This window comes from Syngnathus acus, chromosome 21 (assembly GCF_901709675.1).
Source record: "Syngnathus acus chromosome 21, fSynAcu1.2, whole genome shotgun sequence".
In the NCBI taxonomy this organism is placed as follows: domain Eukaryota; kingdom Metazoa; phylum Chordata; class Actinopteri; order Syngnathiformes; family Syngnathidae; genus Syngnathus; species Syngnathus acus.
The window spans coordinates 375,377-399,177 of NC_051105.1; the positions used below are offsets into that span (position 1 = coordinate 375,377).

A 23,801-nucleotide genomic window follows, 5' to 3' on the forward strand; every position below is an offset into this window, starting at 1 on the left:
TGTTTAGCAACCATATCTATCTGTGTCTGTCTGTGAAAATTGACGCCGGCGTCCACGACTGTTCTGTTTTTTTCGTTTGGAATTTGTAGTTCAGTGATGTCAGAATGTGTGTGAGGTGAAAGGTCATTTGTCACATCAGTGTGTGTGTGTGTGTGTGTGTGTGTGTGCGCTGGTGGGAAAGTGGGGCAGTCGAAACTTTAAACCATGTTGGTTGACTTCCTCCACCCGACTCATAGCTTAGGTCTCACTTCTGTTAAAGCTGAATTTCAGTCAATTTTTTCAATTTACAATTTGGGGGGTAAAGTACAAACAAATCCAACCACATTCACTCGCAAGAAAAAACAAACTTGTTTAAGTTTCGGATTTGAGCTTTATCCCAACAAAATAACCCTACCGCACGTTTTGCATTGTAACTAAAAATGGGATTTGAAGGGATTCAGAAAACGCCCAGCTGAATGAATAAACCAGTCGATTACAAATAAATCTATTGAAAAAAGGGACAGTATTCCAATAGAAGTGAATTCTATTGTATGAAAACGAAAAAATAAAATAAACAGCATAGCATATGTTTTTGTAAAATAATAATAAATAGAACAATATGTCATGCTTGGTCAATATGTGTCCAATACATTTTCACGAAGAAGCCAACTAAGCTGTACATAAATTAAAAACAATTTGAGACATACAAATACAACTAAATCAAAGGAAATTCAACAGAATAACAGAATGAACGCGCGTCGGGCGGGCGAATCACGTGACCACACTTTGGGCTTGCGTGTGAGTTGCGCCCTCACGCACGCGCACACGCCAGTCCGGTGAGACGTCGTCGCTTGCGTGACGAAGAGAAGAGAAGAGAAGAGAAGAGAAGAGAAGAGAAGAGAAGAGAAGAGAAGAGAAGAGAAGAGAAGCGAAGCTCCTTGCAGGTAAGACAACTTGAGAAACACTTCCCCGTTGACATTTCCAATCACTTTTGTCTTCTTGCCGTCTTTCCTGTCCTCCGTGACGCGGTGACGGACGCTGGCGTTGTGCGCGTGCGCGCCGCGCGGTTAGAGGCGCGCCCGCCGACCGCCCGTGAAAATTCTCGTCGACGTCGAGCGCTCGAGCAGGCGGTGTGGTGTGGGTGAGTGACACTTGACGGAAAAGCTGCTGTGGCGCCCGCCGCTGCTGTGTGCCAAATTGCCACGTTGGTTGCCAGAGAACAGGTTGAAACCAATTTCAGCACAGCATTGGTCAAACCGAAATCGATCAACTTTTTATAGTCAGTACAAGATATGAATGGCAAGCCAGGTATGACGTCATTCCCCTCATTACATCCGTCTAAAAGTGTTTCATTGCACAAGTCAAAGCCACGGTGTAACCAGAGCAACGACGACGGCAACCGACTCATACCGAAAACTTTGAGGAGTTCCGAATCACGAAACAGGCTTGGTGATGCCCAATAGGGAGGGAGACAAGCAATGTGCCCAATATGTGCCAAATCGTCAGTCAGGTGTGTCCCGACTCCCGTAGGGAAATAGAATAGAGTGGCCCATACTGTGTGCGTGGGACAGGCAATATTGAGCTCGAAACAGTGACGGACGGACGGGTGTGCCAAATAGTGAAACCAGCAATGCCAAATAATGGTGGGTGCCCCTTTGGAAGAAAAATAACAAATAGTGAGACGTGTGCAATAGGGATACGCAGTCAAATAGTGAGCCAGGCATGTCCAGGCAGAAGCCAAGCTGTGCCAAATAGTGAGTCACTTGATGAAGCTTTTTTGCAGCGTCGTACGCGATCCAACTGGACCTGACGTTTGCCGCCAGCATGTCACTATAACAAATGACAAGAATGTCAACAACAAGTCGGTGTCCTCCTCAGTGTGGCTTCTTGAGTGTTTGTGGCCTTTGGCACGCTAGCGCCGACGAGTGGCCTTCTGACCTGCAATGCTCTGGCGCACGCAAAGGACTGGCATGACGCCTGGGAGCCGTTCATGTCGCACAATTGGAACACCTGTAGTATATCTCACATGTGACTGTATCCATAGAACTGTTGGACGCATCGGTTGCCCATTTTGGCACTGCCTGTCTCGCTATTTGGCCCCATCCATTTCAAACCATCGCTTATTTGGCGCCACCGTCTCACTATTTCGACACGTGGTTCACCCACCGACTAGCTCACCTTTTGCCACATCTGTCTCATTGTTGGCCACGTGTGTCCTTTCCTGGCTCGGTGCTCAAACGTGCGGCGACACGTGTTGAGGGCGGAACCGTCGGCCAAGAGAAAACTCGAAAAACCAGAATGCGGGCGGGCAGGCGGGCGTGCACGCGTTTGCGTCTGTCGTTCAAACGTGCAGATCCACACCGATGCTGGCACAGCCGTTGCCGCTTCCAGTCGTGACTTCAGCACTCCTTTCCTCTCCCTCTCTCAGCTGACAGGAATTAAGGGGGAAGGAAGGAAGGAAGGAAGGAAGGAAGGAAGGAAGGAAGGCCTCCGTCAGGAGGTAAGCAGGAAGCTGGCAAGGAGCGATGGCGTCATGAGCAGTCCCGGCCCCCTGCGCAGCCGCCGCCGCCGCTTCTTTTGCCGGGAATGGGCACTGGAGAAACTCCGGCGCTGCCTGGACGCCCGCTCCGCAGGGGCTGGGAATCCGGCAGGGGTCCTGATTACGGGAGGCCCGGGCGCCGGTAAGACCGCCCTGTGCGCTGAAGTGTTGCGGCCCGACTCCGACGCCGGGCAGGTATCCGGTTTGACGTGGCGCTGCCTGGCCTGGCACTTTTGCCGGCAAGAGGAGCCCGCTAGCGGCCTGGCATGGCGCTTCGTGATGGCCCTGGCGGAGCAACTGAGGGTATCGCCGCTGCTGCCGCCCGAGTATGGCGCCGGCCTACGCCGACGTCCACCCCTGGATACGCTCAGCTGCCAGACAGACCCACAGCTCGCCTTTCAAAGGTTTGTTCAGATCGCCGTGTCATCACTGAGGTCCGATGCCTGAGGGTTTACGGAGGGCTCAGGTGTAAGTGTGGAAGCTTTGCGTGCGTGTCCGAGAAAGACATTTCAAAAGAGTTCCACCAGAAACAATCTTTGCGTGTGCCCGTGCTGAGTGTGCACTTTGAACGTAACGTTTGTGGTCTGGGGTTGTCCACAGATTTGTCCTGGAGCCTCTGCTGGACCTGTCTCCACCGCCACCCCAGACTATGATGTTGCTGGTGGACTCTCTAGACGTGGGCTGCGAGGAAACCCGAGAGGGCACCGGAGGGAGCCGCTCCGTCGCAGAGCTTTTGGCGGACCACCGGAACCACATGCCCAGCTGGATTCTCTTGGTCTGCTCTGTCCGGCGCCACAACAAGACCGTGAGCAGGATGTTCTCTGGTGGGTGTGCTATTGTTCTAAGGCAAGGTTTTCGGAACTTTAACAAACTTTCTTAGGACTGAGACTGTGAAAATCATTCAGTGTCAGCCCAACATTAAACAGGCTGAATAGGGGCGCTGGAGGACCAGACTTGGGCACCCCTGTTCTAAGGCAAGCTTGGTGGAACACGTAAAAGAACATAGCAGGCCTTCTACTTTGCCAACGCGCCCCCCACCCCCACACACTGTTCTCAAAAGTAAATACGGAGTTCCCTGAGCCTTGACTTTTTGTGTCTCAGGTTTTCAGAAGCTCTGCCTGGATGACCTGCGTCGGCCAAACACGGTACACGACGTGCAGCGGTATATCTTGAAGCGTTTGGACCGGGAGGCGGCACTTCGGCGTCAGATCACCTCGGACACGGCCGACATGTTGAATCTGCTCCACATCAAGAGCGGTGGCTGCTTCCTGTTCCTGGAGCGAGTCCTGGACGGCGTGGCCGCCTCCCTCATTGGTCTCCGTGAGATCCGGGATATTCCGGGGACTCTGAATGGCCTCTACCTATGGCTGTGCCAAAGACTCTTCCCCCGGAGACTGTTTAGCTATGTCAGGCCTCTCCTTAATGTCATCCTCGCCGCCCCGGCCCCTCTCCTGCCTCAGGATCTGTTTACAGCACTCTGGACACACGACATTCTACTCACCGTCCAGGAATTCCAGAACAGGCTCAGCACCCTTGCACCCCTCCTGGTGGACGGTCCCGGGGGCAGCAAACTGCTTTTCCACGACAGCTTCGCCGAATGGTTAACAGATGTAAAGTATTGCACTCCAAAGTACTTGTGCAGCCGAGCCAAGGGGCACAGCATGCTGGCCATGGCTCTGGCACTAAGGGGACCCCTGCTAAACTCGGAGGAGGCTATCCAGCTTGGGACACATTTAGTCCGCTCTGGTCACCATCAGGACCAGCCCTGGATTCTCGCCCTATGGATGATTTGGGCTGACGTGCCCGCTCTTCCTTGGACTGGCAGCAGTTCCCTGGCCACTTTGGTAACACAAGCCCCAGACTCGACCCACCAGAGAGTCTTTCAGCTCTTCACAATGAGTGGACTTGTTTCTGTAGACCTAAGTGTCGGAGTGACAGGTACAGATGAAATGAGAGCTAAACAACTCCTTCAATCTGTGAAACACTTGTCTCCTACAGATGTGCAGGCTTTGCTTTCTGGTGCGGCCCTTGAAGGGTCCACAAACCTGGTCCAGCTGCTCCTGACTCGTGGAGCTGATCCGCTTCTCAGTGACCACCAGGGTCAAACTCCACTCACGATTGCATCCAGACAGGGGCATTTAGATGTGCTGCATGTTCTGTTAGACTGGGTGCGGATCCGGAATATGCAGACCGCTGCCACGATGCTGGAACATGCTGACAACGACGGATGGACTGCGCTACGGTCTGCAGCCTGGGGGGGCCACAGCGAAGCGGTCAGGCTTCTGCTGGACGCAGGGGCAGACGTGGACGGGTGCGATGCAGAGGGTCGCACCGCCCTCAGGGCTGCAGCCTGGGGGGGTCACGAGGAGACGGTCTTCATCCTGCTCGACTACAAAGCGCAACCAAACAAGGCTGACCGCAAAGGCCGCACACCCCTGATTGCCGCCGCCTACATGGGACACCACGAGGTGGTGGAGATGCTGCTGGACCACGAGGCCCAAGTGGACTTGGCTGATGGGGAGGGCCGCACGGCTCTGTCGGTCGCTGCCCTCTGCATCCCCACAGCTGTTGGACATCGAGGTTACGGGGAAGTTGCGAATCTTTTACTAGAGCGAGGTGCCGATCCAGGGCACAGAGACAATGATGGAATGACCCCGTTGCTCCTCGCGGCCTACGAGGGCCACGACGACATGGTGGACCTTTTGCTGGAAGCTGGCGCCGATGTGGAGGAGACCGCAGGCCTCAAAGGTGGTGTTGCGCCGCTGTCTGTGGCAGTGACGCCCCTTCTGGCTGCTGCCACCATGGGCCATGTGAAGACCGTGTTGCGGCTTCTCTTCTGGGGAGCTGCCGTGGATGCCATCGATGACGAAGGCAGGACGGCGCTCAGCCTGGCGGCGGCGCGGGGAAGCACCCAGGTGGTCCGCGCCCTCCTCGAGCGGGGGCTGGACGAGAACCACAAGGACGACATGGGCTGGACCCCTTTGCATGCTGCGGCCTGCGAAGGCCACCGGGCGGTCTGCGCCGCCCTAACAGAGCGAGGTAGTACGGCGCGGGTCGGCGAGATGGATGTCGAAGGCCGTACGGCGCTGATTCTGGCGGCCCAGGAGGGACACCTCGGCGCCACCCAATTGTTGCTGGACCGCCGCTCGCCCATTGACCACAGGGCCTATGACGGACACTCTGCTTTGAGTGGCGCTCTGTTGGAGGGGCACGGCGAGGTGGCTAAGTTTTTGATGAGACGAGGGGCCGACACCGATGTTCGTGACGCGGAGGGGCGACCGCTACTTTACCTCCTGGTGTTGGAGGGTCGGCTCCACATGTCGACTCTACTTATAGAGAAAGGCGAGCCGCCTCTAGAATCCACAGATTCCGAGGGCCGTACTGCCCTGCACGTGGCCTCCTGGCGGGGAAACGTGGATGTGGTGGACTTGCTCTTGAAGCATGGGGCCAACCCCAATGCTCAAGACGCTGAGGGGAGGCCGCCCTTGCATTCTGTGGCCTGGACGAGGCACGCAGATGTGGGGCGCCGTCTCCTGTCAGCTAGGACTATCAGTATAGATCTCGCTTGCCACCAGGGGGCGACGGCTTTGAGCATCGCCGCCCAGCAGGGACATGCTGATGTGGTCGCCGTGCTCCTGGAGGGAGGTGCCAACCCCGAGCACGTAGACAAATACGGACGGACACCCGTGACAGTGGCGAAGAGGAACGGGCACGTCAAGGTGGTCTGGCTCCTGGAGAGCTTTGGAGGCAAGCCGTACCACGGTCTGGTGCCCAGAGGCAGCGCGGCTTCTACTGCCAACAAGTTGACCATGAATATCTGTGCGCCAGAAACCGCAAAGTCCTCGTCCTCAACGTCTTCTGCAAGTTCTTCCTCAGGATGTTTCCACTCTGCCCACAGCTCCCAGTCGTCGTCCTCCGGGCGCTCCCTGGCCACCATGCAGACGGTCCCGGCCGACACCCTCAGTTTCGTTCAGCAAATCCAGCAGCACTCATTGCCTCGAAGCCGGAGTCGCCCTTCAATGCTATTTCCATCACCCGGGGACTCGGGAAGCAGTCGGCGGCGACCCCTGCGAAGGAGCCCTCGACCGACCCTTTGCGCAGTCACGGCTGTGGTCCACAACTGGGAGACACCCCCTACATCCTCGTCTTGTGAATTAGAGAACAAAATGAACCCAAAAAACTTGGAGAGGGCAGATGCGGAACTCAGAACAAGTAAAAGTGCACAAGGAAGCGGGAAGCAGGAAGTTTGGGACCCTCCACCCAAGCATAAGACTGCGTTGCCATCCAGTGCCTTGGAGATCTCCATGCAAAGCTGCGACCCCCAGCTCCACCTGAAACAGGCTATCAAGCTGCAGTTTGAGGGTCCCACCAGCATTTCCTCTAACAAGAGAGAGACCCCGCTGTGAGCCCCATCCACCACAAGACCCTGGAAGGGGTTGCTTTGGACACCCCAATGAAGGTGCCCAAGTGTCAAGATAATGGATGTTGGGACCCTTTGTGGAAACCTCGGGACATCACAACTTGAAATAGGTCTCCTGCAGTTTGAGGGACCTAGCTCCCTGTAGTGTGTATTTGGGTCCAAATACGTGTTGATTAAAATAACAAACTTCATGAAAGTTTGTTTTTCTTTTCTCAGCTTTGAAGCCACCATATCTAACAACAAAATGTGTTTCATTGTTCCAGATGCGGGGGGGGTCGGGGGGGGCGAGTCTAAACGAATGTTTTGGGACAGGAGACGTGCCGAACCCTGTCGTGTCGCATACATTCATCTGGAGTGTGATTGCTCGAATGAAAGGTATTTCGTACCCCGAGAAAAGAGCTACCTGAACTTGTGTAGGTTTTGCAAGCAGAAAATGCACTTCATTGCGGTGAACAATGAAACAAGAGTGAGCAGCTGTGAAACGAACAACAGTGTCAAACTAAAGGTGTTGAAAAGCTTTGAAAAGGGAAACATAGGGAAGGAGAGTGAGGTGCTGGTGGTGGTGAATGAGAAGCGCGGAAACACCTGCTCAGGAAGCTTGTGACCAAGATGACAAAGTTGCCACAAGGAGAAAGATGCCGCACAGGAAATTCAGCAGGAGTAACGCTCAACTGGAACAGGAAAAGCAAATTCAATGATCAGCAGCAAAGAAGCATAGCTTGATGGTCTACGAGACCACATCCAAACCAGAACCATTTCTGATACCCATTTGTGAAAAACAAACAAAGCAAAAGTCAACCGTCGGTCATGTAAATTCAAGCATTACCCAGGTTTGTGGTGTTTTCTTCAGGCTCACATGAGCCTGAAGAAAACACCGCAAACTTATTTGATCTTTAATCCATTTGAATGCAAACCACTCACTCACTCACTCACTCACTCACTCACTCACTCACTCACTCACTCACTCACTCACTCACTCACTCACTCACTCACTCACTCACTCACTCACTCACTCACTCACTCACTCACTCACTCACTCACTCACTCACCTCGCTGCAAGATGTTGCCCTGGGGGTCCGTGACCTGGAGACCGGAGTTTACTATTAATGTAGACTCCAAAGGTCAAGCAGCCACCAATTGCACAGGCCAATGTTATTCGTATGAGAGTGAACCAGAAGAGGCCACAGAACCAGACAAAAAACATACAAAGCGTTTTTGTTAAAGAGTGGTGGCAAAGGAACTCTGGACGTAAACAAACAATCGGCGAGAGGAACACACACTGCGCCAGTGCGCGTAGCTGGGCACGAGCGTTCCCGCAGTCCACTATGAAGATTTGCCCGTGTGGCATGCAATGTAGCCCGCTCGGTAAGGTGAAATCTGCCCGCCCGGAGCCCTGCTTCCCAAACTGCCGGATAAGACAACAGTCCCTTGGCTCCGATTCCTCCCCAAGCGCCACCGGGACCGCAGGGTCCACTCGCTCGCCGCGACCTCTCTTGGACTCGTGCGAGGAGACAGCCAAGACAGACATGGCCAGAGACCTGGCCGCAAGAGGCTGAGCTAGGTAATTGGGATGCCAGCCGCTGCCCCCTATTAGAAACTCCGCTGGGATTGGGCAAAGCCGCTTTCACGGCGTTTTGGATATTCTCCGGCCACGCTCCTCCCACGCATTCTTTGGTCCCACTGCCAATCAGGGGCCGTGCCATGTAAGGTAGGTCGGCCGCAGACTTGGACAGGTGCAGGCAGGTATCGCTCAAAGCGTCTCTGTCGACGGCGTACTCCCGAGAAGGGCTCACAACAAAAGTGTAGCTGGAGTCCAAGCTGTCCGTTGGAGACGGTGCTCGGCCAGAATCGCAGCGTGTCCCGTGAGAGTGTTCATCGGAGGACTGGTGGTGACCCAAGTGAGGACGTCCTCTGGAGGTAAGATCCAGGCAGCCGTGGCTGGCCCAGAGCTATTTCCCGGGGGACAAGGCAGACCTCATAAGGCCACGACCTGAAGTTCTTTCTCCTGCGACTCCACTCGGGTGAAGAAAACAAGGATACCGTGGACGGTTTCCTGTGCTTCCCGTTGCCCGTCGACCCTCCATCTTCTCTGCAGTCAGGGCTGTGGATTCTTGGAATGTTCTCCCGACATAATAGAAATTCCGTCTCCCGGTCCTGGTGAGACTTGAATCTGGATTCTTTCTTTGTTGACTGCACTGCTGTAGAGGTCCGTCCCCGTTCCTGGACAGAAGCGTCTTTGGGAACGTGATGACTGGTTTCTCTGCATGGAATGTCCTGAGAATGGAGCGCACGCAGCTGGCCGTGGGGGCCGCAAGCCCCGGTACGCAGAGATACACTCTGAGCGTGCACTCGGATCTCTCCGAAGGTGACAGCGTTAGGTTGGTAGCTGGGCTTGAAGGTGACTTTCTTCAGAAGCAGATTCTGCTTTGAAAGACCAGTGTCTGCTGAGCAGCCTCCTGGATTTTCTGCTGAAGTAGGAGCAGTCAAATGATTCCAAATAAAAATCAACACTCCGGCGTTTGAGATTCCTGTTGGCGGGGGATGATTCGAGCAGACCCAAGGACTTTGCTTTAAACTAAAAAAATCAATGACTGGATTATTGGGCCGCCGCCGCCGCCGCCGCCACCTCACCTGACCTCAGGTACAAATAGTTGGAATTGTAATGACAACAAACAAAGTCACTAAATATGATACAATTAGATAAGGTTACCGTAATGTTACGGAAACAAAATCAATCATTCAATTATCATTGAAATGTGTTGCGTCTGGAGCCAAGATGCTCAAAGTGCGGCGGGAGCGCATTATCGCGATTGCTTGAGGCTCCAGTTGTTCATTCCAGGAGTGCCAACGCAGGCAAAAAGAACCAAGCCACAAAATCAAATGTTCAGTCTTACCTTAAGTCAGCTGCCCGAATCTTTGCGGCTGCCCTTCGTTCCTCCTCTGGCTGCTAGGCAACAGGCACGCGGCAGCTGTCCGAACATACAGGCGGACGGCCCTTCTTCCCTCCCAAAATAAGACAACTGTTGAGAACAATGACTTGCCGCACGGCACCAGTAGGACCAATCCGATCCGAGGACAATCTGGACCCCGCAAGGTTGTGCCCCACCGACTGTACTGACGAGGCGAGGCGCCAGTGCACAAGATTTGCGTGATGGCGTAACATCACACAACACACAATGAATCCTGAGTGACTCACGCCTGCCACGTAATTGAGAATTTTATTAATAATATGACTGTCAATCAAATAAGTTTTCTCCCAAACATTTACAATATACACATGGAGGCCAAACAATGAACATCACCAGCACGTGAAGTGCTCCGGTGACCGTTTTGAGTGTACGTGTGGCGGCCCGGCCCGCCCCGGCCCGCCCCGGCCCGCCCGCCCCGGCCCGCCCCACCCCGCCCCGGCCCGCCCCACCCCTTTCTCAAGTGTGAGTCGGGTGCCGCTCCAGGGGTACCTGCCGTCGGTCACGTGGCGTGGACCTCCACAATGTGCTCGTCGGCGGCGGGCAGGACCAGGACTTGCCGAGCGTGGCTGTGGTTGAACACCTGACCGGGACCGAAGGGGTCCAGACGGGGCAGGGCCACGCCCCTGTGCTGCTGCTCGCCCAGCGATTGGACGCTGCCGCGACTGCGCACGCTGGCCGTGTCGGCCGCCGCGTCGTCCAAAGTCTTGTCCAGGAGAGACAGGCTGTCGTTTTCCACCTGGCTGTCTGAAGACGCAGGGCAAATGATGGATTGACGGAGCGCGTCTTTGATATTTGGCGCGCAGCCGGCCCAAACCTTTCGGCACCGCGCGGCATTTTCACCGACCGTTTGGCTCGTCAATACTTCTGCTCTCATGATTTGATGGCGCGGCGCGTCAAGTATACCAAACACGCGCGCGGCGTTTCAGAACACGGCTGATACGACGACGGGCCGAACCATTTGGGAGGGTGTTACTGACCGGCGTCTGCTTGGACGCTGCTGGCGTTGTGAGGAAGATACTTGAGGACCTTGATCTTGGGGAAGGGAAGATGGCCGGCGAAGAGCGGCATGACCTCGATGTGGACTTTGTGAGCCCAAGAGCCCGACGACTGCATGGACACCAGGCCCGAACTCCGACCGCACACTGCCCAGTTACTGCTGCTGTCTGCCACTGCACGGGAGCAGGGACGGACGCGTCAGCACTGGCACGGCACACAAATGACTTGGCTTTCTTCTTCAAAGATTCTGAAGCGTCATTCGCAGCGACGAGTTTGGACAACTCGCGTCGCCGTCCTACCTTCATACATGACTTTGCCGCTCCCGAGGCCCTCGGCCTCTGTTTTGTCGTCGTCGGCAGCGGCCGGTTCACCGTCCGCGGGCCGGGCCGCTCGCTCGATGACCACCTCCAGGCCGCAGAGGGAGCCGGAGCGACAGTGACGCTCACCCGCCGGCGGAACCATGTCGGCTCTCACGCTGTACAAGGTCTGCCGGATCCAGAAATAAGATGACGCGACACCCGCCCGGGCCAGAGCGCCCCCTGATGTTTCTTACAGGCACGTTGTCCACCAGGAAGTGGTAGTGGAAGGGCTCGAAGGCGGCGTCCTCGCAGCGCCCGCGGGGACAGAAGCTGGCCGAGAAGACGCACTCCAGACTGGACGGGAGAGCCTCCTTGCACGTGGCCTCCCACAGGAAGTACACACTCTGCTTACTGCATAACAACTACACACACAGGGGGGCAGGGGAGGTGGTGTCACACATCAATGGGTGGTCAAGAAGGAAAGTGTCACCTAGCCTTCATAAGTGTTGCGGAAAAGGATTTTTTTTCTTGCTTTTGGACCATCAGCTGATTAAGGTGAGCCGCTCACCTGCCGGGCGCAGGCATTGAGGCACGGCATCTCCAGAGAGGCCCGCCGCCGTGGCCCTTTCTCGGCCAGTTTGACGTGGGCCAGCGTGAAGTCGCAATCCGACACATTGTGCACGCATACCTGGATGTACTTCCTGTAGGGGGTGGGAACCGGAGAAACGCAAACAAAAAACGAGAATCAGAAGCCCCGGCGGCAGACTTAAGCAGACTTTGAGATCGGCCGCACTTTGAGAGCCCGAAAGAGACGGCCGTCGGCGCGGGTCGCCGGCTCTTACCTGTTTCCGGCCGATAGTAGCGAGTGCTCCGTCTTGAAGGGGATGTGGAAAGTGAGGCTCAGCAGGGTGGAGTAGATGGACCACGGACAGTCGATGGACATCTGGGGACAGAGAGAGGGGGAGGCGGGCCGCGATGAAGGCGGGCCGCGATGAAGGCGGGCCGCGATGAAGGCGGGCGATCAGGCGGGCGGGCGGACGTCCCACCCCCCGGGGAGCCGCGCCCACGGTCCCCGCTCACCCTCTGATCGATGGCAGCCATGGCCGTGTCGGGGTGACTGTAGCTGCGAGGCCGGCGCGGCGCCTCGCCGTTGGTCAGCCTTTCGTCGGGGAGCCGCTCCGGTCCAGGCGGGATGAGGCACAGGACCTCCAGATGGAACTCCAGCGTGTGGTAGGGAGGGGTGGGAGGCAGGCCAATGCTGGTCACTTTGTCCGAGGACTGGACGGACAATGCGCTCTCTGCCACGGCTGTCCAATGAGGAAGCAGCGGCGCAATTAAAGTCTGCGGTGCGATGGCCATGGCGCGCGCCGGCCATGGCATTGGCGGTATGCCTACGTACCGCCTCCGTTGTTGGCAATGCGTGCCGTGCAGCCGACGTGGGCCAGAACCGGCATGCTGTCGCTGTTACTGAGCTGCAGGGCGTCGCCCTTCCTCACGGCGTAGTGGCCAGTCAGCAGGGTGAACTTGACCCTCTGCGGGAGGCCCGCCAGCAGCGGCTCTGAAGGCGCACAAAGGAGGATATCGCCCCGCTGGGTTGGCAGTTGGCGCGGCGACCCACCTGAAAGCGGCCGGACGCTGAGCTGCGGTTCCTGAGAGTAGACGTGGTACTGGACCGAGGGGTAGATGTGAGGCAGGACAAAGTTGACATTGGCCAAGGTGACGCACAGCTGCCGCAGCGTGTAGGCGCCCGCCTCGTTGCTCTGCGGAGAGAAAAACAAAGGCGCTCTTCGTTTGGGCCCACCCGCCGGCACGATACCAAAGACGGTAGACAGCGGCGGCGTCTCACCGCTGCGGCCAGGACGACGCTATTGTCTCCGGGCTCCAGCGTGATGCCGCTCGCCCTCAGCACCGGCGCGCCCTCCTTCAGGGCCGCGGGCGTCGTGCCCGAGGCGCCGTTCCGGGCCAGGGGGCCGGAGGCGTCCGGAGGCGAGACGCTGTCGTGGCGACGCACCAGCAGGTGGGCGTTCCTGCACACCACGCCCGCCGAGCTGAGGGAATCGTCCGAGGGGCTGCGGTCGTGCGCCTCGTCCATCTCCGGCGGGGGGCCGGCGCTCAGGGAGGACGGCCGCCCCGGCGCAGTGTCGGCCGCCTCAAAGTCCACCGTGACGGGGAGGGCCGCTCCGCGAGCGCCCCCTTTGGAGACCCGCTCGGCGTCCAGGTGGACGCCGACAGCCAGCTCGTCCACCCGCACGGCGATAGGCATCAGGCAACGCAGCGTCAGCTCCACCTGACAACCACAATAACATTGTACCAGACAAGCGGCATATCATGTATGGCTGGAAGGAAGGAAGGAAGGAAGGAAGGAAGGAAGGAAGGAAGGAAGGAAGGAAGGAAGGAAGGAAGGAAGGAAGGAAGGAAGGAACGAAGGAAGGAAGGAAGGAAGGAAAAAATGGCTCTCATTGTTGTGGCCCAGTGCAGAGTGACTTTGTCCCTCCTGCTTGTCAAACAAACATGTATGCCACAGCGCAACTCGCTGCTTGAAAAACGAACGCCAGCCTTGTCATACCCGCAGGGCTGCACCAGAGTGCACGCAGGCGCCGTCCGGCCCGAATCGGATCCGCGTGAGCTGAGCCAAGACGCCCATGTCCAGCGTGGCGTACGGATCGCCGCCTGCGGAGAGAGTGTGTGAGCGAGCGGCGTCAGCGGGCTCCCCAAAAAATCCGGCAGCCGTCGCTCACCTCCATCGGCAGGCTGGCCGGCGTAGTCGAGAACGGCGCGGCAAAAGCGCATCCTCTCCTCCGCGCTGAGGTTGCCGTCACCCGCCAGTAAGGCGCTGGTGCGCAAGGAGCTGCCGCGGGACACCGGTTAAGGGAACGCAACGCGAGTCGGGAGCGCCGGCCGGCTGAGCGGCCTTTGGGTCAGCGTCGGCAGAAGAGAAGGATACTCGGCGCTTCGCCTCAGCAGCTTCTGGCACTCGCCCATCTGTTTGCGGGTGTGGGTGACCGGAAAGGTCCAGCCCTCGCAAACGTACGAACGCAGAGCCTCGGCCAGCAAGGCTTCTGCTCGCTCCGGCTCGCCCTTGCTCCTGGAACGCACGGCGCGCAAATCAAGAGACGAAGAAGAAGAAGCGTCATGGCGGTTGCTCGCTCACATGTAGAATTCCGCCAGACTTTTTCCCAACAGTCGGGCCGAGCGCAGTCTGCCGACGGCTCGGTACATCTCCATGGCCGCCTGGCACAGCTCCTAAGGCCGGATCGGGAGGGAAGGAGGAGGTGGGTGAGCGAGCGAGCGAGCCAACTTGGAGAGCGACCGTGGGCGCGCTGGCCTGGACCTCACCAGGTAATGCCTTTCAAAAGCTTCCACGGAGGACAAGGCTTCTTTCAGCTTCTTGTAGGGACTCTGCAGGCTGTTGACTGAAACACAAAGCCCAAGCCAGCTGAGCTCAGCTCGGCCCCCGTCGGCCAACTTCTCAGAGGCATGCGGTAGCCGTTGCAGCCGCGCTATCCATCCATCTATAAACAGGTGTCAGCAATTGGGCCGGGGCGGCCCACCTACCGGTTTCGGGGCGCTCATCCCCCAGACCGGCCAGCAGGTCCACCGTCCGGTTCAAGTCTTCCGAGGTGGGACCTTTGCGCGACACCAGCCCGCACAGGTGGCCCAGAGCCTTGAGCTGCGAGCAAGTACACCCGTTCAACGACAATTAGCGCTGCGCTCGTCATCCGGACGGGGACAGATTTGGCTCGGACAAACATACACGCGTGTCGAGAGGCCAGCCGTCCTCCCCTCACCTTGTCGGCGGCGTAGGCCCACAGTCCCACCGTGTGCGAGGCGTTGGCGGCCAGCTGGGCCCGGTCGCAGCAGCTCTCGATGCGGTGCAGAACCTCCAGGCAGCTGAGGAAGACCCAGCAGTCCAGCGCCCCCCGCAGCACCGACACCTGCTGGAGGCGCGGGAGGAGGTCAGCAGGGCGCGTGCGAGCGAAGCGGGCCATTGCGGGCGGGCAAAACCAGAACCTCGAGCAGACGCAGCTCCTGCACGCAGTTGTGCAGCAGCTCCAGGGCCCGCTGGGTCACCTCCCAGGGCCTCTGCAGGAAGATGAGCAGGGTGCACTGGCGCGAGAAGAGGTAGCTGCGCAGGTCCAGAAGGCTGGCCGAGCCGCGCTGGATGCTGTCGCGCTTCTCCATGTCGATGGGGCGCCGCAGCAGCAGGCCGCTCCAGTTCAGCACCGGAGAGCAGAAGGAGCCCAGCCACTTGGCCGCGTCTGAGGGCGAGGGAGGGGCCGCCCCGGCCCGCAAACTCAAACGCTCGGCCCCAAAGCCCGCGCCCGCCGAGGCTTGCCGCCCCGGCCAAAAAAACGCTGGGCGTACCTCCGGCTCCAAAGTTGAGCACGTACTGCGTGAAGAGCGCGTCCAGCTCATCGTACTGGACCAAGGCGTCTTCGAACTGCTGCAACATCTCAAAGACGAACGCCAGCTCCTCCTGCGCCCACAGCACACACAGCGACCGGCAAAACCAGAGCAAAGGGCAAAGTCAAAGGAGCATTCGGGTTCACGAGGAGGTCCGGCCCCAGTTGGAACAGCGCGGCAAGATGGGCTCGGAGCCCGACTCAACCTGGACCATGAAGTACTGGCAGAAGCTCCATCCGGGCTGGGTGCGTTTCTCCCTGAGGGTCCGCATGTCGTCCTCGAAGCGCCCCAGGTTCTTGGTGAAGGACATGAGCAGGAGCGTCCTCAGCTTGAGCAGCAGAGAGTTCCACGACTCCTGAGAGCGTGACGAGTCCTTCAGCGGCTCAGACAGCACCACGCACCTGCCGGGCAGGGAGAGGGTATCGGTTGGAGGCGGCCCGCTGACACGCGCCGGGCCCCGGACGAGACCAGAGCGGAGCGGGGCGAGGCGAGGCCCTGGAAGCTGACCTGTCGTTCTGCTTGTTGCAGAAGTCGCCGCGGATTTTGTCCACGATGGACGAGCGGGGCAGAATGTTGCCTTTGTTCTTCTTGCGCGCGTCGCCGCCGTCCACCACGATGATGAGCCAGTCGGCCGAGCCGTGCGCTCGCAGGCTGCTCTGCCATCGGCTCACGTCCTCCTTCACCGAGCCGCGGTACGCCTCGGCGTCCTGCCGAATGGCAGCCTCGCTAAGTCTCTCTGCGTCTTCCCTCGCTGGAGACCTTACTACTCACGCAGCAGTCGGTCCAGTAGATGTGCAGGAAGGGGAAGGTGAGCAGGGCCTTGGTGCCGTCCTTGGGCAGCAGCTCCTCCTTGAACTGGACAAAGTTGGCCTCCAGGTGGATCATCTTGGGAGCGCGTCCGTACGTCCTCAACACGCGCACACACATGGTGGGGAAACATTGAGACACGTGGAAGCCGAGCTCCCGACCGAGCGGTTGTCTCTACTGACCTCCTCCACTCCATGGGCTCGCGGGGCAGCTGCTGAGCCAGGGCTGTGTAGAGAGACGTGAACAAGGCCTGGTCCCCGGCACCTGGCGGGCGGGGCAACAAGGCTCAGCACTGGAAATCGGGACGGCGTCTTGACGACAAACCGTCTCCGTCGCTTCGTTTCAAACCTTAACTTTGGCTTGGGACGTCACGGGACAAGACCCACAAGTCAGGTGAGCCTTGGACGTGCGGGGCCAGAGACGGAGCAAACAACACTTTGGGCTTCACTTGCATGTTTGAAAGCCTAAACTTGGCTTCAAACCCTACCAGGAAAAATCGAGGTCGGATTGGAAACCTCAACTTGAACTCCGAAGTGGGACGACAGAGCGCATGCGCCGCGAAAAACGCACACCCGGCGACCCAGACAACTCAACGGCTCTCATGAAATAAGGCCGAATGAAGGACAAAAATATTTACTGCCGTGACAAGCCGGAAAAAGTCAGGTCCAACGTCAAGGCCCGCTCACCGGTGAGCGCGGCTAACCAGCTGGCTGGCCGGCTGGCTAGCGAGCCGCCGGGAGGGGAGAGGAGAGCCGAGCGAGCGAGCGAGCGGCCCCAACACCCGCACCGCAGTGTCCGGGTCCCTGTTCGAGTTGGGGAAAGACCGAGACGTTTCGTGGCGCGAACGCGCTAATCACTGCTGCAGCTACTGTTCGTGCTAAAGCTAAGGCTAACGCTCCCCGAGACGAGACGGGACGAGACGAGAGCGGAGCGGCGCTCACATGTGACGATGGGTTTGTTCTCCATAGCGTAGATGGCGGCGGCGGCGGCGGGCTTCTCTTGACCACTGTCCATGTGCGTCAGCGACCGCGGCGGCGCGCCATTAAACGGAGCCGCGACCGAGCGCGGCTTGGAAGGAGCGAAGCGCTGCGGACGACTCGGACAGGCTGAGGCTCCGGTCGCTGCAGTCCGTCTCCAGGCAGTCAGTAGTCACTCACTCACTCAACCGAGGGAGGCGGAAGGAAGGAAGGAAGGAAGGAGCGGCCAAGGGGCGGGGGCGGGGCCGGGCACACGTACGCTTCCGGGAAACGCTGACGTCGTTTAAAGGACCAGCCGCAAGTTTTGTCTGTGCCTGACCGTGGTGGCCACAATCCAAATCAGGTGGGGGAAAGAAGGGAGGGGCTTTATTCAACTTTTACGGAAAGGTGTCGCTGCCGCATCACAAAACAATGTTCAATTTTCTTCTTACTGATAAACGACACAAGCTTTTCACAAGTTACATTTCTGTTCTTTCCTGCGTGGAGAGCATATACAGTATGGTTTGGTCATCTTTCTTTCGATTGCACTTCCACACCAGCTCGCATGTAGAATTGAAAGTGCGTCACGTGATTTGATTGTTGTGGTCAGTCACTCGCCATCCATCACGTGATCTTGGCTGCTCTCGGCGCCATCTCCCTCCTCGGCCTCCTGGCCTTGGGCCTCCTCTCGCTTCTTTGCGCCCTCCCCCGTGCTGCCGCCCGGTCCGGGCCTTCAGCTCCCACTCCAGGAGAGCCACGCGGGCCTCCATCTTGCGGTTACTGGACTCGGCCTCCGCCATGAGGCGAGCCAGTTTGGTTTGCAGGGCCTCCAGGACGCTCTCCAGCGCGCCGATCTTGGTCTCCACTTGCTGGGCGCCGTCCCCCGCCTCCGTCGCCCCCCCGCCGTCATCGAGCATGCCCATCTTGGTCAGGATCTGACGGCCCTTCTCCTCCAGGTGGCGCTTGGCCGCCGGGTACTCTGACAGTACGTTGGTCAGGTCCTCTTTGGACAAGCTGAACAGGTCCGAGTATCCGACGCTTCGGATGTTGGCGGTGCGCCGATTGCCCGACTTGTTGCCTAGGGCGTGAAGGTGGCGATGAGAAAGGGCCTGGCTGCGCCACGGCGGGCAGAGGGGCTGACCTTTGATGTTGAGGATGCTGATTTCCCCAAAGAAGTCTCCTTGGCCGAGCACGGCAAAGTGGGCGACGCCGTCGTCGGCCACCACGGCCAGCTTGCCTTCTTTGATGATGTACATCTCGTGGCCCACGTCGCCCTTCCTGCACACGTACTCACCTGGACTGAACACCTGCAGCAGCATCCCATACGCCACGACACGGGTCAGCCGAGCACCGAGACACGCGGCGGCGGCGGCGGCGGCGGCGGCTGACCTGCGGCGTTAGCTTGAGCACCAGCTCCTCCAGGAGGCTCTTCTCACAGCTCTGAAAGATGGTGACCTTGGAGAGGGTCGGCAAGTGCACGCTGACGGCGATCTCGGTTCTGAGGTGGAGCGGCAACTGCTGCAGAATCTCGTTCTCCCGCATGATTTTCTTGTTGATGTGAAGGTGCTGGTACCAGTTGTCGATGCGCTGACGCAGCTCCTTGCTGATGTGGTGGCTGCGCAGGTAGGCCTTCACCTAACAGCCCAACGGTTTGGACACAAAGCTAGCTCGTACGCTAGCTGCCGAGCGACGCGAGTCGACACGGCCGCTGTCGGGCCGACGGAACCTCCCGGCTTACCAGCTCGTGATTGGGGAAAAAGACGTGGTCGCGGTCCCTCAGGCTGGTGATGACGTTGCCCACGTTGCCCACGATGGACGCAAAGACCAGCACGGCGATGAGCAGGTCGGCGATCATGAAGAGGAAGGCCTCCTCCTGACGGGGGAGCGGCGTGTCGCCCACTGTGGTGAAGATCTGCGCCGAGAACCAGAAGCAGTACAAGTACTGGCGGCGGGTGGACGCGAACGCCGGGAGGGACGCGTTGGGATAAACCCAGCCGTCGCTGCCGAAGCCGATGTGGTCGGAGAGCGCAAAGTACAGGCAGGCGTTCCAGTGGATCAGCACAAAGATGTAGACCATCAGCTTGGCGATGCGGAAGGTGTTTGGGTACGAGGTCCTGGTCTCCGTGCGGTCCAGGGCCTCGTTGAGCCGCGGCGTGCGAAGCAGACGGTTGATCCTCACCGTGGCCGCCTGGACGCCAAAGACCAGGTAGAACAAGTCCGTCGGCAGCAGCGACGCCAGGTCCCGCAAGAAGCGCTTGGAGCCCAGGTAGCGCCGCTTCAGACGAGCCACGTCTCGAACCAGGACGCCCTGCTCCAGGTAGCCTGGATGGGAAACGCAGCCACCACGTGAGGTTAGCTAAAAAAAAACGCTCCATAATCACGGACGAATGTGCACATCTCTAACACAAAGAAGCACGCGGGACCCCACGTTGAGCCACGCGCGTCGTACCCGAGCGCAGGGCGACCATCATGTCGGCGGCGTACATCAGATCGGACGCGGCGTCCAGGGTCAGCCACACGGCCAGGTAGCCCAGCGCGATGGACGGGAAGCATGTCCTGGTGTCGCACACAAACACAGCGGGCCTCGCGTTTGCTCGCCGGCCGCTCATTGGTCCCCGAGCCGCCTCCGAAATAGCCATTTCCTACCTGAGGATGATGACCACCCAGTTGTAGACAACGGGCAGAACCATGAGCTGCAGCCAAACGTAGTAGAACCGCTCGGCCGGGTCCACCACCCAACTGGTCCAGCTGGAGGCAAATCGAGCACCCGTTTCCATGAAAGAACCTTGCTTTTCATTTGCTTGCTACTCACGTGGTGACGCGGGGATCCGAGCCGTCCCGGCCGCCGTCCCGGCCGCCGTCCCGGATGCCGTCCCGGCCGCCGCCGTCCACCTCTTGGCCCACCTTGGACCTCTGCCGCCAGCCGAGCCACGCCAGCCAAGCCGAGCCAGAACCCTTGTTCATGGTCACTTCAAAAGTGCCTGCCTGCCTGCCTGCCTGCCTGCCTGCCTGCCTGCGTGGCTGAGAGCGCGTGCGTGCCAGCGTGAGAGAGCTTCTGTGTCACCATGGACGACAACACAACATTATCGTCGTTGTCTCCTCCAGGAGCGTCTTCATCCCCTGAGGAGGGAGGCCCGTATATTGTTGACGAATTCAAGTGTGATTTCCGTTGCATTATAAATGACTTTTACAACTTTGTGATTCCCACGTCTTTTTCAGATCCACAAAATAAATAAATAAATATATATATATATATATATATATATATATATATATATATATCATATATATATATATAAAAATAATAATAAATATTACATACATACCGTTTGAAGATATGCATCCACAAATACACGCACCGGCATGTCTCAGATATTCATTCAGGCGTTGAAAGGCCATCCCTCCTTCATCCGCCGCGAGGGGGCAGTGTTGTCGTCTCCATTGAGCGCATTATATGACTGGACGACTCTGCAGGGACTTGACTTTAAAATGGGGAAAGGGTTTATTTCGGTATTTTAGAAGACAAACAAAAGTATTATTTTATCAAGTTTAAAGGGTGTCTGAATAATAACACTAAGAAAATAGGTGTTGACTGCGACTGCGACTGCGACTGCGAGTGCGAGTCAGTCGCTTGTGTTTGCCCCCTCCAACGGCAGGCTGACTTGAATAGAGCTCATTTCCGCACAGTAGGTGGTGCTACGCGCCAAAGAGAGAATAGCGCCTCGATCAAGACGGGAAGAATCCAAGGTCACGGCAACATTTGACAACATTTGGGGCTTAGCAAACGGATGGAAGGCTCCGTTGTTGTTTTCTTCTATTTTCCCACTTCTTTCTCATGAATGCTCGCTCGCTCGCTCGCCATGCCAATAGTCACCACCATTGAATGTATGCCAAAAAGATGCTGATTGCCAAAGAAGGTCCAGGGTTGCTCTTCTTGGTAGCCTGCACGTGGGATCATCCAGAAGGGAAGACTCGGCATAATCACCTGTATGTTGGGCAAGCCACAGTTGGACTTTTCCTTCTCCTCATCCCGCGCTAACTCATGAGCTACACTTGCACATTGCCTTCATCCTCTCTCTGGGGGCGCTCTTTTGGCCCTCGGGAACTCTCCAGACTGTGTACATTGACGGCCCAAACCCGCCGGCTGTTCTCCAGTTGTGACAGGCCTCGCTTCCTTATGACGACAATTAGTGGCTGTTAGGGAGCGGGAGGGATGGGGATCCAGGGAGGGGCCTGCTCGTGGAGAAGGACACAATTAACAAACGCAAGAAAGATATTTGCTAATGAGGATGCACAAACTCCTGAGACCTGATCAGGTGTGCGGCGCTGGGCGGGAGTTTCCCCGTGGGTTACTTGTGACAACGGCACATATGCGAGGTCACCTGACACATGCCGACATCGAGCCCAAGAGCGTTTGACATGCTGCGTGGCGCCGACAGCTGTTCTTCAGATTTGGCCCGTGCGGCGGGGGTCAAGTCCGAATAACAACCGCGGCTCAGTAACAAACGGCAGCGCGCGTGCGCGCACACGCGCACGGTGACGGCACGCTGGCCGCACAAGTCTCTCTTTGTCGTTTTGTGCGGCGCAGCTGGACGTGCTGACTGGCACCGCTTTGGGGGGGGTCGTCTGCATGATGCAAGTCCAATGACATCACGCAACGTGGCGTCCGCCAGCATCCTCGTGCACTTTGGCCCTTTGCTTGGTGCAAACAAAGAGCGCACAATGCACAGTCACCATTGAAGTCGAGGCCAAAAAGGCAGCGCGGGTTGAGCGTGCCATTGTCTCTCACGCTAATTGCGTGCGAATGTCAGCGCGAGCGAGGCGACTGGCTAAATGAGCCGCTGGGAGCGGCGTTGCCTCATTAAAGGACACGGTGACGAGCGCGTGCACCCTCCTGAGGGAAATTAGCCATCAAAGCCCCCGATGCCGGGCCGCGCCCGCTCCCGGCAGGCCTCGGGACAGCTAATTGCTCGGACGCTCGTTTTGCGCTCCGACCAAAGCAGGACGGAGCGGGCCCGTCGGCATCCAGACGCCGGCAGATGCTAGCACGCTAGCCGCGGCGCGGTCAATGCGTGACCTTTGTCTCCGGCGCCAATCCACGCAGAGGCGCGGCCCGCCGTGCCCGGGCAAAATGGCAGTTGGTGCCCCGGCAAGGTCAAAGAAGTAAGCAAGAAAGAACGAAAAAAGGAGGGAGACAAATGGATCCAAAAGGAGAGCGGAACACGCTCGTGATCGATAGCACTGAGTTCCCCCGACTCGCGTGCCGGGGCACGCTAGTCCCGCGTGGCCGCGTTGACCTTGTTTGCGTCGAAAGCCTGGCGCGAGGCCTCCTTGAGGAGCCGGCACCGCTCCAGATGGTCCGGCTCCCCTCAGCGCCCTCCTGATTAAACACCGGCGACGGCATTAGGCGAGCCTCGGCGCCGACGTGTCGCGCAGCGTGAGCGCGACAAGACTCCCGGAAGGACGACAGCGGCTCGCTAAACGCGCGTTTGTTTGGGCCTGCGGGGGGCTGTCGACCGGGGGGAGACAAAAGCAGACCCTCACAAAAACAAAGCCACAAGTTTGAGTGGCAAACTTTATTGAGACACAAAAGCACAATTGCTGCGATGGCGTCGTATCTCGTTGGGAGCCAAGGTGCACCTTTTTAGCCTGCGTGTTAACTTGGTAGGCCGCTCACGTGCGCGCCCACCCGCCGCCAACAGGGCCCTGAGCCGTGCACGCGAGCGAGCGGGCGGGCGGGCGGCGGTCCAGGAAGCAAAGACGCTCGGGAAGACTTTGACACATGCTAATGTATGCTAACGAGGAGCCGCCATGGCACCTGCGCACACGCACACACGGCCCATGACATCACGGCAAAAGAAGGCACGGCGTCGTCTTCCGACGTTGACCCGCCCTCGTGCTCCCGGAGGACACGCTCGCGCACACATGCTCGCCCAATGTCCTTGGCTTGACGTGTTGACTTTTTGCTGGTCAGCAAAGAGACCACCGGACAGGTATTGTGTGTGTACGTGTGTGTGTGCGTGTGTGTGCGTGTGTGTGTGAGGGAGGGAGGGACGACGGACGTGGGGGCTTCGGGACGCACACTGAAGTCTTGTGGCTCCGGTCCAGACCTCACACACATGCATACACGTTTGCCCTTGACTTGAGTGTGCGCGTGCGTGTGCGTGTGCGTGTGTGTGTGTGAGAGCAGATGGATGGGTCAGATGGGTCCAGAAGCAAAAGTGTGTTTGTGTGCTTTACTGATGCACAGCCTAAAAAAAAATGAAGGAAAACACACACACACACACACACGCGCACACGCGCACACACACACGCGCGCGCGCGCACACACACACGCGCGCGCACGCACACACACACACACACACACACACCTTCAAACATCACGTGCACAGCATGCACATGCACCATTTTGAACTTTCACTTTGCCCTTGA

General features: G+C 58.1%; 3 protein-coding genes across 6 annotated transcripts; 1 reads left to right on the top strand and 2 right to left on the bottom strand.

The window, feature by feature from the left end:
* Window positions 1-2,512: 2,512 nt before the first annotated feature.
* Window positions 2,513-6,924, top strand: ankrd50l (ankyrin repeat domain 50-like). The gene is made up of 3 exons (XM_037239230.1): window positions 2,513-2,922; window positions 3,119-3,342; window positions 3,620-6,924. Exons 1-3 carry the CDS (start codon window positions 2,513-2,515, stop codon window positions 6,922-6,924), a joined length of 3,939 nt encoding a protein of 1,312 aa, XP_037095125.1.
* A 3,217-nt stretch (window positions 6,925-10,141) lies between these two features.
* Window positions 10,142-23,739, bottom strand: trappc10 (trafficking protein particle complex 10). Of its 4 annotated transcripts, none has more exons than XM_037239952.1 (25): window positions 17,355-17,614; window positions 16,596-16,677; window positions 16,378-16,513; window positions 16,114-16,313; window positions 15,812-16,007; window positions 15,568-15,679; window positions 15,214-15,461; window positions 14,991-15,137; window positions 14,758-14,872; window positions 14,539-14,615; window positions 14,354-14,445; window positions 14,147-14,287; window positions 13,941-14,050; window positions 13,769-13,872; window positions 13,049-13,489; window positions 12,821-12,962; window positions 12,602-12,760; window positions 12,283-12,509; window positions 12,045-12,145; window positions 11,771-11,903; window positions 11,457-11,624; window positions 11,203-11,389; window positions 10,885-11,076; window positions 10,336-10,651; window positions 10,142-10,291 (listed from the first exon to the last, which is right to left on the bottom strand). In XM_037239952.1, the coding sequence occupies exons 1-24, from the start codon at window positions 17,425-17,427 to the stop codon at window positions 10,407-10,409; spliced, it is 3,828 nt and encodes a 1,275-aa protein (XP_037095847.1). In that variant the 5' UTR covers window positions 17,428-17,614; the 3' UTR covers window positions 10,142-10,291; window positions 10,336-10,406. The 4 variants fall into 4 exon arrangements, with proteins under 4 accessions (XP_037095847.1, XP_037095846.1, XP_037095848.1 ...); XM_037239951.1 differs by having other exon boundaries at window positions 14,991-15,140; XM_037239953.1 differs by lacking the exons at window positions 16,596-16,677; window positions 17,355-17,614 and adding an exon at window positions 23,713-23,739 and having other exon boundaries at window positions 14,991-15,140; window positions 16,378-16,523.
* cnga4 (cyclic nucleotide gated channel subunit alpha 4) lies at window positions 17,740-20,214 on the bottom strand. The gene is made up of 7 exons (XM_037239990.1): window positions 20,182-20,214; window positions 20,016-20,117; window positions 19,819-19,925; window positions 19,108-19,691; window positions 18,759-19,004; window positions 18,511-18,676; window positions 17,740-18,447 (listed from the first exon to the last, which is right to left on the bottom strand). The coding sequence occupies exons 2-7, from the start codon at window positions 20,057-20,059 to the stop codon at window positions 17,954-17,956; spliced, it is 1,641 nt and encodes a 546-aa protein (XP_037095885.1). The 5' UTR covers window positions 20,060-20,117; window positions 20,182-20,214; the 3' UTR covers window positions 17,740-17,953.
* Window positions 23,740-23,801: the final 62 nt, after the last annotated feature.